The sequence below is a fragment of the Chiloscyllium plagiosum genome, chromosome 8 (assembly GCF_004010195.1).
Source record: "Chiloscyllium plagiosum isolate BGI_BamShark_2017 chromosome 8, ASM401019v2, whole genome shotgun sequence".
NCBI lineage: Eukaryota > Metazoa > Chordata > Chondrichthyes > Orectolobiformes > Hemiscylliidae > Chiloscyllium > Chiloscyllium plagiosum.
Window position 1 is genome coordinate 85,372,819 of NC_057717.1, and position 16,256 is coordinate 85,389,074.

Consider the following 16,256-nt stretch of genomic DNA (forward strand, 5'->3'; position numbering starts at 1 on the left):
CACGCTTCAGGCTCTCTGTCTTTATTCCTGATAAAGGGCTTTTGCCCCAAACGTCGATTTTACTGCTCCTCGGATGCTGCCTGAACTGCTGTGCTCTTCCAGCACCACTAACCCAGAGACACAACTAAGTCTATTTAGCTGAATTTGCAGATATGTATTTGCAGATACATTCTATTATGTTCAAAAAGCACACAATCTTATGTAAACAGTCAACGTGACATTTTTTAAATTCCTACTTTGGAAATAAAACCAGTCTGACTCCAAGTTGGGATACAGATAGATTCTGATCTCATACCTTTCATGCATTGTCTGAGCTGAGATGTAACATTTTTATCAGCTGATAAAACGTTAAGTTGTCTTGGGATGTGACTTGAAAAAAATTCTAGAACTTACATATTAATTAATCAAAAGCTCCATTCTATGTGATAAAAGACTTAACAACTATCCAGGTTTGTCTAATACATTGCATCACTTTGATCTTTTACTTATAAATTCTGTGTTCTATATGCCTGTCCCAATAGCTACCTGACAAAGGAGCAGCACTCTGAAAGTCTGTACTTTCAAGTAAACTTGATGGGCGATGAGCTGACGTTGCTTTGCTTTTAGAGAAACAGGTAATTTGACACAATGAGTCTATGCTAGTCCACTATGAGATATTGATGGAGAGGCTCCACGGGTCTGACAGCGTCTGTCAGAGAGAAATCATTGACGAGAAACTCAACGGGACTCACCATAAAAACAGTGGCTACAGGAGCACGTCAGAAGTTACAAATACTGTATGTCATTCACCTCCTGACTCCTCCAAGCCTATCTACAGGAGTGTAATTGCATACTCCCAACTTGACTAGATGAGTGCAGCCCAAACAACACAAGAATCTTGACACCAAGGTCAAAGCGGCCCACTTGATTGGCATTACATCCATGTGTATCCATCTTCTCCACCACCAACACTCAGTAGCAGCAGTATGTACTATCTATAAGATGCACTGCAGAAATTCACCAAAGATTGTCAGACAGCATCTTCCAAACCCACGACCATTTCCATCTGGAAGAACAAGGGTGCAGATGTGTGTGAACATCACCACATTCAAGTTCTCCTCCAAGCCATCCACCATCCTGATTTGGAAGTATATCACTGTTCCTTCACTGTCTTTGGATCAAAATCCTGGAAATCCCTCTGAACCCACAACCGGCAGACTACAGCAGTTCAAGAAGACAGCTCACCACCACCTTCTCAAGAGCAACTGGGGACAGACAATAAAATGCTGGCTCAGCCAGTGACACCCACAAATGAATAAAAAGAAATCTGATCTTCCTTCAGAATCAGTCTATAGTGGTCCTTGTGCTCCACTGGAGCCTCCTCTGACCTTTCAACTAAAATCTATCACTATAATCATAACTCACTCTTACCATCGCATGGTCTTAACTGACCTCCCCTGTTCTGAAAAGTTACGAGATCTGAAACTTGCATCTCCCCTCCATTTGGTGCCTTCTTATTACAATGAATCTCATCCCCGATACAGTACTTAGGATCCAATGAAAGGAACTTAAACTCTGAGGTATCGATGACCCGAAGAGTAGCATTTCTGCCTTTTTTTCTTTATTTACCTTGTTTTAATGTGACTGCTCTCCGCCATTTTTTTACCCCCTTTGCCGCCGGCCGCTCAAGAGCGCGGGGCACCATGGGAATAAGGACGGGTTGTGAAGGCTGCACCAGTCTCGAGCATGCGCACCCACTTCCCCACCTCCAGTAGCTATCGGTCATTGTAGTTCTATTTGTGCTGTGCGCACGCAGGGAAGGCCCGTAACGTCGATTCTCCTGCTTCTTGGATGCTGCCTAACCTGCTGTGCCTTTCCAGCACTCCACTCTCGATTCTGATCTCCAGCATTTACTGTCCTCTCCGGGTTTTCGAGGGGAATGAGCGGTCATCCTCCGCTACTGCGCGCGCATGGTTTGCGTCCCTTCGTCCCTGTCCTCACCCCGCGAGCCGGCGCGAGGTGGCGCTTTCCCAACCGTCAATAACGGCCCCTTTTCGGGCAGGGCGGGGCGAGGCGAGGGTTTTCCGGAAAGAGCCGAATAGACCCGAACGGCCACCCCAGAAGAAAGTTCCCGGAGGTGCGGGACGAAAATCGGCCAGGGAAGACTTCTCCAGGTAAATATAGGTACCAGGGGTTGTGTATGTGAAGATGGTCGAGGAAGAGGTGGAGGAAGGTACAGGTTACCTGGTATGGCTGTCCTCCGGGCTTGGGATGTGCCGTGTTTGTGAGTAAAGCTTTACCTGGGCAGGGGCGGCCAACAGGTGAGTGTCTCAGGTTTGAGCTGCTACCTGAGCGAATAGATCAACGCAGTCTCCAGGTGTTTGACCAAACTCTCAACATTGAAAGCGCTTGGCTCCAGCTGAGTCCCTGACATGGAAAGGTTCTGTCGTGCCTTTTAAAAAAAAAATCTTCATAATGTCTTCTCACTTCAAGTTAGCAAAGACCCTTTTCAGAAGGGGTCTTTCTTATCCAGAATCCGGTTCTGTGGCTCTCCAGACTACCAGGATTCTCGGTCTTGATCTTGTCCTTTTTGAGGTTCGTGTTTTTTCTGTTTTTGTTTTTGCTGTCATCTTTTCAGATGATTAACATCTGTGGATTTCTTTGTCTGTGTCTGTCCTTTGAAAACTTCACACAGGTAATCAACATGCACTCCATTATATTCATTGCAAATTTCCTCCTCTGCTTCTTTTGTGTCTTATATTGTTTTATTCCATTCCAATACCTATCTCTGTTTAATGTCTATTCTAGTAATGTGCCCAAACTAGTGTACCTTTTTATGATGCTATGCACTAAATTGCTGTTTTTCTGCATCTATTTCTAGTACTTCATTGTTAGCTTTTTTGTCAGTGTGGGACATGTGGAATGTCCTATTCTATGTCTGCCAAGTGGAATTTTGGTTAGATATGTTGGCAAGGCACGTAGCATCGCAATGTTCTTTTCCTACAATTCAGATTTATTTTATGTGTCACCATATCTCTTCTGACAAAGTTTCCCTTTGGAGCTCTTTGGGATGGGTTACGTGAAGAGGTAGCAGTTTCAGTCACCTATAATCCTACTAGCTGAATTGACAGTGATCAAAAGAAGCCTTTATTTTAAACTCTGAATTGCTAGTGTGTTGAGGGAAGTGTTGTTCCAGGAAGTGTATGGCTTAATTTAGAAAGCCTTTGTTACTGACAACAGGTGATATGCAAAAATAATAGCTGGCATGTCATGCGGTAATTGCTGTATGTGCAAATATATTGGTGGGGGGGATGGGAATTAAGTGACAAATGTAACAATTGGTTTCAACAAAACCAACAATTGTGACCATTATACATTTTAAGTTACTTCAGAGGATTGATCACAGGTTTAAAAACTGCATCTAAGGACAAAAGGATAACAAGAGACAGAATAGGGCCCATTATGGATCAGCGAGGCTGCCTATGTGTGGAACTGCAGGAGATGGGGAGGTACAAACTGAGTACTTTGCATGAGTGTTTATTGTGGAGAAGATATGGCCCCAGATCTCGAAAAAGATATACTGGTCCTAGAGCGTGTTCAAAGGAGGTTCACAAGAATGGTCCCAGGAATGAAAAGCTTAACATATGACAAATATTTGAGGACTCTGGGTTATACTCAATGGAGTTTAGAAGGATGGGGGAAATCTAATTGAAACTTGCAGAATATTGTTTGGCCCGGACAGAGTAAATGGTGGAAAGTTGTTTCCATTCGTTGGAGAGGCAGAGATAAGGAGAAACATCTTCAGCCAGAGAGTGGTAAATCTATGGAATTAATTGCCACAGAAGGCTGTGGAGGCCAGGTCGTTGAGTATATTTAAGACTGAGATGGATAGGTTCTTGAGGATCAAGGGTTACAGGGAGAAAGTGAGAGAATGGAGTTGAGAAACATATCAGCCATGATACGTTTCTCAACTCCTATATCTGCTCCTATATCTTATGGTCTTATGATATGGAGGATATAGAACATGGGGAATTAAACACTGATGTATTGAAAAATGTCCATATTACAGAGGGGGTGGTGCTGCATGGCTTAAAATGTGATAAAGGTGGATAAATCCCCAGGACCTGATCAGGTGTACCTAGAACTCTGGGAAGCTAAGGAAGCTGGGCCCCTTGCTGAGATATTTGTATCATCGATAGCAACAGTGAGGTGATGGAAGACTGGAGGTTGTGCCACTATTTAAGTAAGATAATAAGGAAAAGCCAGGGAACAATAGGCCTGTGAGTCTGACATCAGTGCTGGAAGGAATCCAGAGGGACTGGATTTATGTATTTGGAAAGGCAAGGACTAATTAGGGGTGGTCAACACGCCTTATTAACTTGATTGAGTTTTTTGAAGAAGTAGCAAAGAGGATTGATAAGAGCAGAATGGTAGACTTCAACTGGTTAGCAAGGTTAGATAACATAGAATACAGGGAGAACTGGCCATTTGGATACAGAACTGCAGAATAAATTTACAAGGATCTCAAGGTCTCAAGGATCTGAGTTATAGGATGAGTTTGGACTAGCTAGGAAGTTTTTCTTTGCAGCATATTGGACTGAGCGGGATCTTATAGAAGTGTATGAGATCATGAGAGGTGTGGAATGGGTGATTGCACTCAGTATTTTTTCCAGGATTGGGGAATCGAAGACTGGAGGGCATTGGGTTAAGGCTAGAGGGGAAAGAATAAAAGGGAACCTGAGGGGCAACGTTTTTTGCAGAGGGTGTTATGCATATGGAATGAGTGCCAGCGCAAGTAATTGAGGTGGTACATTAACAACATGTAAAAGGCATTTGGACAAATAAAAGGATAGGAAAAGTTTAGAAGGATATGGGCCAAGAGCAGATAAATGGGGTTAGTGTGAATGGACATTTTGGTCGGCACAGACCAGTTTGGGATGAAGAGCCTGTCTCTGTGCTATGACTCTGAGAAATTGGAGATGTTCAGGTCTGGCGGTATCTGTGGAGAGAAAAGAGTTGACCTTTCGATAACTCTTCAATGTATCACTAGACTTGAAACGCTTTCTCTTCACTGATGCTGCCAAACCTGCTGAACTACTCCAGAAATTTGTTTTTCTTTGATTGTGAGAGTCATCTCTAACTTCAAAAGAATTCTATTCCACATTTTTTTGCCTTTTGGTATAGATTTCTGTCCATTTTTATGCAGAATGGTCCAGAATTGAGTTAGCATGCCAATGTTGGAAGATGTGGAGGTAGTCACCTTGGGCCTGACAACTTTAATATGTTAAAATAATGTGACCGAGTTGTAACTGCCACACTAGTTTAGAGAATGTAACTTCCTGGGTAATATCACCCATCATTGTGGTTTGCTGCAATGTGACATTCAGCATTGGATAACAGAATACAGACAAGGAGCATTTGTTAAAGGATTGGGATAACGCCCACTGAACGAGTAAATAACTACCTAAAGATAGCTGGGAGTGAAGGTGGGGGTGAATGTGATAGGGTGGAGCTGATAGGTGGAAAGGAAGATGGACAGGTTGGCAATGAGCGGGAGATCACAGCAATAAAGGGCTTTGAATGGTACCCAGACCTGCACCGAAACATTGCAAGTTTACTTGCAGCATTTGCGTTTAAGTTGCCTGGCAGGCAGCTATGATAAAGCAATGGAGTGTCAGCCCTTTTTAAGAAGGTTATACCCAAAACATTGACTTCTCCACCTCCTGATGCTGCCTGGCTTGTTGTTCTTCCACCCTCCTGCTTGTCTACAATAATTAAGTGAGCTTCCATATCTAATCACCTGACTGTTTTTTCTATAGTGGCTTGAAATGCCCAGTGACTGCATGCCACACATCCAGAGGAGATCGATATATGAAAAGGAGAATGTGATAGTGAGCATCAGAAGGCTTTATTGCTGTTCTGATGCTTTCTAACAAAAGGTAGTTGGCTGGAGATTTGGCCCAAGGGCATTCACTGACTTTCACTACCCACCACACCAAAGTCGATGTATGGTTGCAGAGCCTTGTTATCGATACTCTAAATTGGTTTAGATTTTATTGTCACGTATACTCAAGTACAGAAGTACAAGAGCACAGTGAAATGTATGTAATGTGCCCACACATATTGGGCACGAAGACAAAAATTTAAGCATTACCTTCATAGAATAAGTAGAAAAATAAATAAGATAAAGTCCTTTAATAGACAAATAAAGGTCAAATTTCAACAGTCTTTGAGTCTGGGAGATCTCCGCTGCCTTTTCTTGATGTCGCCACTGCAGATACTAGGGGGCCTCCTTCACTGCTCGCTCTTCCTGCGTTGGGCTGCAATACCATTGCTGCTGCTACTGCTGCTGAAGCCTCAAGATCTCCTGCTGCCTGTGAAGCATGCCCAGGCAGGATCCACTTATACCAAGAGTCCATGTCAAACATCCAAGCCAAGATATTACCATGCTGGGCCAAGAGACCGCCATCTGTTGCCGAGAGGCCAAACCGAAAAACTGCCATGGGCTGCCGAGAGACCGGGCCAAGACACCACCACGTCAGGCCAAGAGACTGCCATGGGCCAGACCGAGAGACCGGGCAGAGACACTGCCACGCTGAGCCAAGAGACCACCTTGGGATGCTGAGAGGCCGTCATAGGCCTGGCCAGGCCGAGAGGAAGCCACACCAGGTCCGTGCTGAGGCCAGGAGAAAAGAAACACTGAGGAACAAAAGAGAAAGGAGTTGATAAGTAAATTAGGCAAATTAATACAGATCTGATATTAATCCTGGAATATTTCTAGATGTGTGACTCGTCATTTTGGCTGGACGGTGCATTTCAAAATTGAAATGAGTATTTGTTTTCTGGGTGTGTGTCTCTCTGTATGTGAGGAGTATGCATCTGTTCCACACCAATTAGTTCATTGCAGGTGGCTAATACTACTGCTGACTGGTTTTATTACAGTAAGAGTTTTGTCATGAATGTTGAACACAACCTTTAGGAAACCTATTACTTGTGAGACTGTGATGACTAATAAAAACTGATGGATTAAGTTCAGGTGGCTTGTCAATGTTATCACAACTGTGAACTGCTTCATTGCCTTGGAAACCATTGTCTGCAGCTGTGCTGTTTAAATTGCACACTTGCAACATTTACCATTTCTGTTTACTCCTCTTTATCATCATTTTATGAATTTTGGTCTGAAGTGGAACAGTGGTTTATGATTGAAAGACCAATGGCAATGCACTTTACAACACTGCAAAACGTGTAATGTGAGAGACGTAGCAGGGTTTAACTGGTTGTTAGTCATCTAATGTCAGAGTTCAAGTGAATTTGCTTTCTTTCCGTAATGTAATTTGAACATGCATCTTATTTTCAGAATGCTGAAGATATTTTTAATTGTGTAACACGTTTTGAGATTAAAACAAATTTGCTTATGAAGGTGCAGTCATTTAGTTTGATTCACCTTGTTCAGTTTGTAAAGGATGTCTTACTCGAATGCATTAGCACATTCATGACATTTTATGTCTGGGAAGAATGTCAGTGTCACTATTGTACTCCAATTAAACTGTGTTATTGATCCACCTAAGTGCTTTCATTTGGGATCTTGCCAGCATTAAAGGTAGCACTTCCCAATTTTCCAGTTCCATAAAATTGAAACCAGAAGCATGGAAAAGCAAATAGGACTGAGTTGCCAAGGCTTGGAGCTGAAGTATAGAGCCCCTCTGTTAGAACCATAGACACCATACAATATGGAAGCAAGCCATTCAGCCCATCAAGTCCACACCTACTCTCAGAGCATCCCAGCCTAACCCTGTAACCCTGCTAATCTACCTAACCTACATATCCCTGAACACTATAAGCAACTTAGCATGGCCAACCACCTAACTTGCACATCTTTGGACTGTGGGAGAAAACTGGAGCACCCAGAAGAAACACATGCAGACATAGGGAGAAAGTTTCCCAAGAGTGGAGTCAAACCCAGGTCCCTGACAATGTGAGGCTGCAGTGCTAACCACTGAGCCACCATGCCACTATATAAAGGTGATATTGTAAAGGGATAAGAGATCTTCTGTTGAAAGGCACACTTTGTGTGAATTTAATGAAAGCTCCATTTGAAAGCTTTTGTTTGTTTTTCAGGCACTAACACACAAATTTCCTGGATTTTCTATTTCTGAATTTCAAAACACGACATTTCCAAGTTTTGTTTATCCTCTGTGATGAAGCATTCTTTCTCACAGTACAGTACAAATTAAAATGATTCAGAGCTGTATTGCCATTACTGATTGCAGTCTCATCCTTGGAAGGAAGATATTTGTGGTTGGTGTGGTTTGTTCATGTGTTACATGACAAAATTTTGATTACTCAAATATCATGAGACCACATTAATGAAATGTTGCACGGCTTTTATTTTTAATGAAGCCAAATAAATTGACTCTTCTATATAATAATAGGGGAGTTGTTCAATTTCTCTTGCCCTCGGCTTTTTAAAATACATTTTATAGTTTTATGGCAAGTGCAGTGTTTCGGTTAGTAATGATTAACCATTAATCATTAGATTTCACTTCCATATTTTGAGGTGTTGCTCATTTCATGCTGGAAGATGTCAGTTGTAGCTCAGTTGGTAACATTTGCAGCCCTGACTCAAAGTTGTGAATTCAAGTGTCACTCCAGGAACTCAGCACAATAGTTATACAAGTCCTGAAAGAGCTGCAGTTTTGGGTGTGCTGTCTTTCTGATGTCACTTCAAACCAAGATACTGTCTGATCCTACATGTAATATGAAGGATGCAGCAGTAGATTTTTGAAGAACAACAGGAGGCTTCTCCCATCTCTGTATTCTGTTCAATATTTATCCCACAGTCAACATCAACACTTAACAGATTATCAGGTTAATGTAGAACAGTACAGGCCCTTCAGCCCTCGATGTTGTGCTGACATTTTATCCTACTCAAAGACCAAACTAACAAACTGCCCTTCATTTTATGATTATCCATGTGCCTATCCAAGAGTCGCTGAAATATCCCTAATATATCCGACTCTACTATCACTGCTGGCAGTGCATTCCACACAACCACTCTGTGTAAAGAACCTACCTCTGACATCTCCCCTAAACCTTCCTCCAGTCAGCTTAAAATTATGCCCCTTCATGAGAGCCATTTCCACCCTGGGAAAAAAGTTTCTGGCTATCCATCTATGCCTCTCATCATCTTGTACACTTCTATCGAGTCACCACTCATCCTTCTTTGCTGCACTGAGAAGTGCCCTAGCTCTCTTAACCTTTCTTCATAAGATATGCCCTCCTTTCCAGACGGCATTATGTTAAATCTCCTCTGCACCCTCTCTAAAACTTCCGCTTCCACATCCTTCCTAGAATGAGGCGACCAGAATTGAACACAGTACTCCAAGTGTGGTCTAACCAGAGCTTCATAGAGCTGCAGCATAACCTCTCAGCTCTTAAACTCAATCCTTCTACTAATGAAAGCTAACACGCCATTTGCCTTTTTAACAACCCTATCAACTTGGGTAGCAACTCTGAGGGATCTATGGACATGGACCCCAAGATCCCACTGTTCCTCGACACTGCCAAGAACCCCACCTTTAACCCTGTTATCGGCATTCAAATTCGGCCTTCCAAAATTAATCACTTTACACTTTTCCAGGTTGAATTCTATCAGCCACTTCTCAGCCCAGTTCTACATCCTTCAATGTCCCGTTGCAACCTACAACAGCTCTCCATGCTATCCACCACTCTTCCAACCTTTGTGTCACCCTTCCACTTCTTCATCCAAGTAATTTATAAAAATCACAAACAGCAGAGGTGTTTAAGAACCCAGAAAGATCCCTGCGGAATACCACTAGTTACCAAAGCCCAAGCTGAACACTTTCCATCTTCTATCACCCTCTGTCTTCTATGGGCCAGCCAATTCTGTATCCAGACTACCAAATTTCCCTGTATCCTATGCCTCCTTACTTTCTGACTGAGCCGACCACAGAAAACCTTATCAAACGCCTTGCTAAAGCCTATATACAACACATCATCCAACTTCATCAGTGTGTTTTGTCACATCCTCAAAGAATTCAGTAAGGCTTGAGCATGACTTGCCCCTTCCAAAGCCATACTAACTATCTCTAATCAAGCTATGCTTTTCCAAATACTCAGAAATCCTGTCTCTCAGAATCCTCTCCAATAATTTGCCCACCACCAACATAAGACTGATTAATTGATTGGTCTGTAATTCCCAGGGATTATCCCTATTCCCTTTTGTTAATCAAGGGAATAACAACATTTCCTACCCGCCAATCATCTGGTACTACTCCAGTGGACAGTGAGGTTGCAAAGATCATTGCCAAAGGTGCAGCGGCGGGGCGGTGTGGACTTGTTGGGCCGAAGGGCCTGTTTCCACACTGTAAGTAATCTAAAAGCAATCTCTTCTCTCCCTTCCCATAGGAACCTTGGCCCAGGGGACTTACCTATTCTCATGTTTCTCAAAATTTCCAGCGCACACTCCTTCCTAACATCAACCTGTTCAAGCATGTCCCCATGTTTCATGCAATCATAACAAACAACAAGGTCCCTCTAGCTAGTGAATACTGAAGCAAAATATTCATTAAGGACCTCCCCTACCTCCTTTGACTCCAGGCACAAGTTCCCTCCACTATCCTTGATCGGCCCTACCCTCACTCTGACCATCCTCTTGTTTCTCATATAAGTGTAGAACACCTTGGGGTTTTGCTTAATCCTACCCGCCAAGGCTTTTTCATGTCCCTTTCTAGATCTCCTAAGTCCATTCTTCAATTCCTTCCTGGCTGCTTCAACCCTCTAGAGCCCTTTCTTATCCTTGCTTTCTCAAGTTTATTAAGCATTCTTCTTCCTCTTGACTAGATGTTCCACATCTCCTGTCATCCAAGGTTCCTTCATTCTGCCATCCTTTCCTTGTCTCAGTGGGACAAACCTGTCCAACACTCGCAAATTTCTGTCGTGCATTTCCATGAGAATATATGTTCCTAATTAATGCCCCAAACTTCCTGCTTTTGTAGCATTGTAATCTCCCCCTCCTCCATTCTAAATACTTTCCCACACCATCTGCTCCTATCCCCCTCCACTACTATAGTAAAGGTCAGGGAATTGTGAGCACTATATAAAGTAGAACCCGTTGCAAGCCTAAAGGATAATCCTAAAGACTGTGGTTTTGATATTTTAACAGTATGATGAGTTGCACCGTTTGAAGAGTTTAATCAACAAACTCAGGTACTTGACTTGCTGCAGCATTGCAATCTTTTTGTTGTCACTAAATATGGAAATGTCAATTGAAAACAAAGGTAGTGGCACTTTAATATGGGGCCACTGGTATTCTACTGTTCTCTCACTGGTGCATGTCAGAAGCAGTGTTCTCCAGGCTTCATTCATTGTCTTCCTCATGTAAGTCCCTTTTTACAGTTTTCAGCAGAAGGCAGCAACAAAATACTAATACCTGTGCATTATTCAAGCTTAGAAACAGGAAGTGGCAAATAGATATAAATAGTTGTCCAACGGCTTTCCTGCAGTGAAGCTCTTTGGCTTTCCTCAGTAAATGCCCTCCTTGGCACAGCACTGATGGAGTGCTTTGAGGAGATAACTCAACTCATTTCGTGGATAAAAGGGAACCATGGAAATACTGTACTTAGATTCCCAGATGATGTTTGATAAGGTGCCAAATTCAAAGCTTATTGTAGCCTATTGGTATGGTTAGAAGGGTCTTTTTTAGATTGAAGATGTAATGAGTGTTGTGCCATAAGGATTAATTTTGGGATCTCAAGAGTTTACGTAACTGACCTAAATGAAGGGACAGGTTTTGTGACCAAATACGCTGATGACAATGATAGGTAGGAAAGTAAGTTGCGAAAAAGACAAAAGGAGGTTACAAAAATATATAGATTAGGTTTAATGAGTGAGAAAAGATCTGGCAAATGGAGTACAATGTGGGAAATGTGAAATTGTCCATTTTGGCAGGAAAATTAAATAAAATGCATATCAGAGCTCTGAGGTGCGGTGGGTCCTGAGTTCCCTTGTACATCAAGTACTTAGGAAAGCTAATAGAATGCTCTAATTTATCAGAAGGAGAACTGAAGACAAAAGTAGGTGTGTTATGCATCAATCACAGAGCACTGGGGAGTGTTGTGTACAATATTGGTCACTTTATTGAGGAAGAATATAAATCCTTTGGGACAGTTAAGCAGTTTAGTCAACTAATAGCTGGAATGGGCAGGTGAATGCACACAGTAAGTATCAGGAATAAGGTAAGTTAGCTTGTGGCACAGTTCAAAATTGGCAAGTATGACATGGTGGGCATCACAGATGTGATTGCAAGGTGATCAGGATTGAGAGCTGAATATTGAAAAGATAGACAGGTGGGCAGAGGGGGTGGGGTTGCTTTATTACTAACAAATGAAATTAAATCAATAGTAAGACAATAAGTAGGTTAGATGGTGTAGAATCTGTGTGAGTAGAATTGAGGAACCACAAAGGCAAAAAAAAACCTATAGTTAGTGTTATGTACAGGCCTCCAAACAGTAATCAGGAGCTAGGGCATCAGATACACCAGGAGATAGAAAAGATGTGTAGGAAGAGCAAAATTACAGTGATCATGGGGAATATGCAGCTGGACTGGGAATCAGGTTGTAGTGGATTGCAAGAAAGGAATTTGTGGAATGTCTATGCTATGGCTTTTTGGGGCAGTTTGTGGTGGAGCCCACTAGAGAATAGGCAATACTGGATTTAGTGTTGTGCACTGAGGCAGACTTGATAAGGGAGCTTCAGGTGAAGAAAGCCTTAGGAGGCAATGACCATAATATCATTGAATTTACTCTGCAATTTGAAAAGGAGAAGATAGAATCAGAGCTAAGGTTATTACAGCTGAATAAAGGCAACTATAGAGGCATGAGGGGGGAGTTGGGTAGAAATGATTGGGGTTCTGGAGTAGTGGTGCTGGAAAAGCACAGCAGTTCAGGCAGCATCCGAGGAGCAGTAAAATCGATGTTTCAGGCAAAAGCCCTTCATCAGGAATACAGGTATTCGGGCTTTTGCCCGAAATGTCGATTTTACTGCTCCTCGGCTGCTGCCTGAACTGTTGTGCTTTTCCAGCACCACTAATCCAGAATCTGGTTTCCAGCATCTGCAGTCATTTTTTTGTTTTACCTAGAAATGATTGGGAGAGGAGCCTAGCAAGGGAAGACAGTGGAACAGCAATGGTAGGAGTTTCTGGGAGTAATTCAGGAGACAGCAGAGATTCATCCTGAGGGAAGAGAAAGATGGTACAGGGAGGATGAGGCAACCATGGCTGATGAGGGAGGTCAGGGATAGCATAAAAGCAAAAGGGAAAGTATATAATGTGGCGAAGGGCAGTGGGAAACCAGAGGACTGGGAAGCTTACAAAGACCAACAGAGGGTAATGAAAAAAGTAAGGAGGGAGAAAATTAAATATGAGGGTAAGCTAGCCAGTAATATAAAGGAAGACTGTAAGAGTTTCTTTAGATATATAAAGGGCAAAAGAGGACATTGGGCCACTGGAGTATGACACTGGAGAGATAATAGTGGGCATCAAGGAAATGGCTGAGGAACTGAATAATTATTTTGTGTCAGTCTTCACAGTCAACTGAATAATTTTGTTGTCAATACTATTTGTATAGAAATTGGCTGCTGTGTTCCCCTCACTACAAGTTTGACTTTGACTTTGCTTCAAATGTATTTAATTAGCTGCACAGAACTTCGGGACATTCTTCAGTCATGGAGGGCGTTACAGAAATGCTATTCTTTGCATTCTGTTTCGGTGCAATTTTGTCATTTGCTTTGTTATTCCCTGTTTTAACCTGATACTTTTATAAGTAGCATTGGTATCCGGCGAACTTGTATTCAAAGAATTGTAGATGCAGGTTAAATGCTGCAATAAATGAGGAACATTAGCTTGTCAGGCCTCGAACCTGGAGAAGGTTGAAATGAAATCTCTATGGCTGTTGTTGATTTGTGGTTACTGAGTCACAATGTGATCTGGGAGGAATAACTTCACTTGTTGACTCATGGTTTTAAACTTTCCAAATAAACTTCAGTCCTCAAAAAAAGACTACTTTTTCTTTAATTCCCAGATATGTGCTCCCCTGAAAATTGAGTCTTTTTTCTTTACAGATTTTTTTTAACGATGTATAAATGTTCTCATTCCATTCTTCTGCAACTCTTCAACTTGTGATCAGCTGCCTATGCTGTGTCCTTCCATTCCTAGCCCATCATGCCAATGAAGCTTGCCCACTGCCTGAGCCCTGTATTTCAACTTTTTTTTTGATTTTGTTCCTGCCCCCCTCATGCCCTTTGTGACGAACAAATTCTGATCTGCTCTTGCTCCCTGGAAACTGTTCCCATTAACCTGCTAGGAGAAAGTGAGGACTGCAGATGCTGAAGATTAGAGCTGAAGGTGTGTTGCTGGAAAAGCGCAGCAGGTCAGGCAGCATCCAAGGAGCAGGAGAATCGACGTTTCGGGCATGAGCCCTTCTTCAGGTTCCTGAAGAAGGGCTCATGCCCGAAACGTTGATTCTCCTGCTCCTTGGATGCTGCCTGACCTCCTGTGCTTTTCCAGCAACACATTTTCAGCTCCCATTAACCTGCTGACCACCTAACTTCCCTTCCATTCCTAACTCCCAAATAAACTTAACGTTACTACTATCCCTTTCTCTTTCAAAACTTACCTGCTGTGAATAGTCATGATGGGCTGAATAATGAATAGTTATGTAATTCTGCTATTCTAATCATCACCCTCTCCTCAAACAAAGAGTAGCTCTTTGTTTCTCCATCCTTGCAAACCAGAAGACACAGCAGAATTAGGCCATTTGGCCCAATTTCAATCACAGCTGATAAGTTTCTGAACCCCATTCTCTTGCCTTCTCCCCAAAACCCTTACCAATCAAGAGCCTTTCTCTCTCTGTCTTAAATTTACTCAATGACTTGGCCTCAACAGCCTTCTGCTACAATGCGTTTCACTGATTTACCATCCTCTGGCTAGAGAAATTCCTCTTCATCTCTGTTCTAAGGGGTCATCCCTTCATTCTAAGGCTGTGCCCTTGGGTTCTAGTCTGTCCCAGTGGATTCATCTTCTCTACCTTGACTCTATACAGGTGTCTCCGCGTTCTGTAAGGTTCAGCCAATTCCCCATCCCCACCATCCTGCTGAGAAAGTTTATAGCCTTGAATGTTATAGCCTTTAAACATTTAGACTAAAATGTCATTTTGAGGTATAGAACACATTTGTTGCATAAAGAAAATGGTAAGGCAGGAAAGACAAGTAAGAACATTTGCCTTAACATCAGCAAATCTGTATAAATGAGACACCGAGTGATAACGTTCGTGGCTGTTCCTTTGTTCATTAATTTTACAATGTTTAATTCTGACCTCGAAACGAAATTCGGTATCGAATTAACTTCTCTCCCGAATTATTATCCTTCGCTATTATCTGTCTAGTTCAGAACATGCAGTGTTTTCATTAATGTTTGTTTGTGACAGTAACGCCTTTGTAAATCTGTGTATAAAAATAGTCTGTTTTTGATAATAGGACGGAGTAGCTGGCCAGGGCTCTTGAAAGAAGAGCGTTTTTTTTTTAAAACTCTCCTGGGTTATTAGAATCCAGTTAGCCTGGCTTATAGGTATCAGTGTTATGTTGTAACAGTGATGCTTTTAATGAAGGGGATAATTAAAATTAAACTAAACTGTCTGTAAGAGTTTTTTTTATTCCAGGCCACCAAAGAATACAATCTCCGGGACGAACCATGAGAGAGGCTTACCAGTTGAGTTCATAAGGAATTCCCTGGGCCGTCTCATTTGTACTTTAACACTCCCTCGCTAATCCTTCTAAAAAAAAAAGTACGGATTCAGAGTCCTCAACCAGCCTTTCATCGTCAGGATTGTTTTTGTAAACCTCCTCTGAACTCCCAACACACATACACACCCTTCTAGAGACATGAAGCCCAGACTGTTCACAAGATTCTAAAAGCAGTCTGACCAGAGCCTTATATAGTATACCTCTGCTCTTGTATTCTAGCTGTGTTGAATTGAATGCTAACATTGTATTCGCTTGACTAACTGCCAAATAAACCTGCATGTTAACCTTAAGAGAATCCTGAACTAGAACTTCTAAGGCCCTTTGTGCTTCAGATTTCTAAAGTTTTTCCCTGTTCAGGAAATAATCTACATCTCTACTGTGGGGTTGTGTTCAAATAATTACCAAAACTGAAAGTGCCAAAAATAGAATCACAGCTTAAGTTCGAGGTTGCAATAGAA

At 42.2% G+C, this 16,256-nt stretch overlaps 2 protein-coding genes across 4 annotated transcripts in view; one reads left to right on the forward strand and one right to left on the reverse strand.

Moving 5' to 3' along the window:
* Window positions 1-1,967, reverse strand: part of LOC122552151 (kinetochore-associated protein DSN1 homolog) — a 32,133-nt gene extending 30,166 nt beyond the window's left edge. For 2 of the 3 annotated variants that reach the window (XM_043694662.1, XM_043694661.1), the window contains exon 1: window positions 1,609-1,945. In XM_043694662.1, the coding sequence (XP_043550597.1) occupies window positions 1,609-1,637 (29 nt within the window). In that variant the 5' untranslated portion in view covers window positions 1,638-1,945. Of the gene's footprint in view, window positions 1-1,608 lie in introns of all 3 variants that reach the window. The other variant, XM_043694659.1, reaches the window with a different exon arrangement.
* The window catches only part of mvb12a (multivesicular body subunit 12A), a 37,761-nt gene continuing 23,451 nt past the window's right edge, over window positions 1,947-16,256 (forward strand). Inside the window, exon 1 of the mRNA XM_043694663.1 lies at window positions 1,947-2,153. The gene's annotated coding sequence lies outside the window, so the exon portion shown is untranslated. The remainder of the gene's footprint in view (window positions 2,154-16,256) is intronic.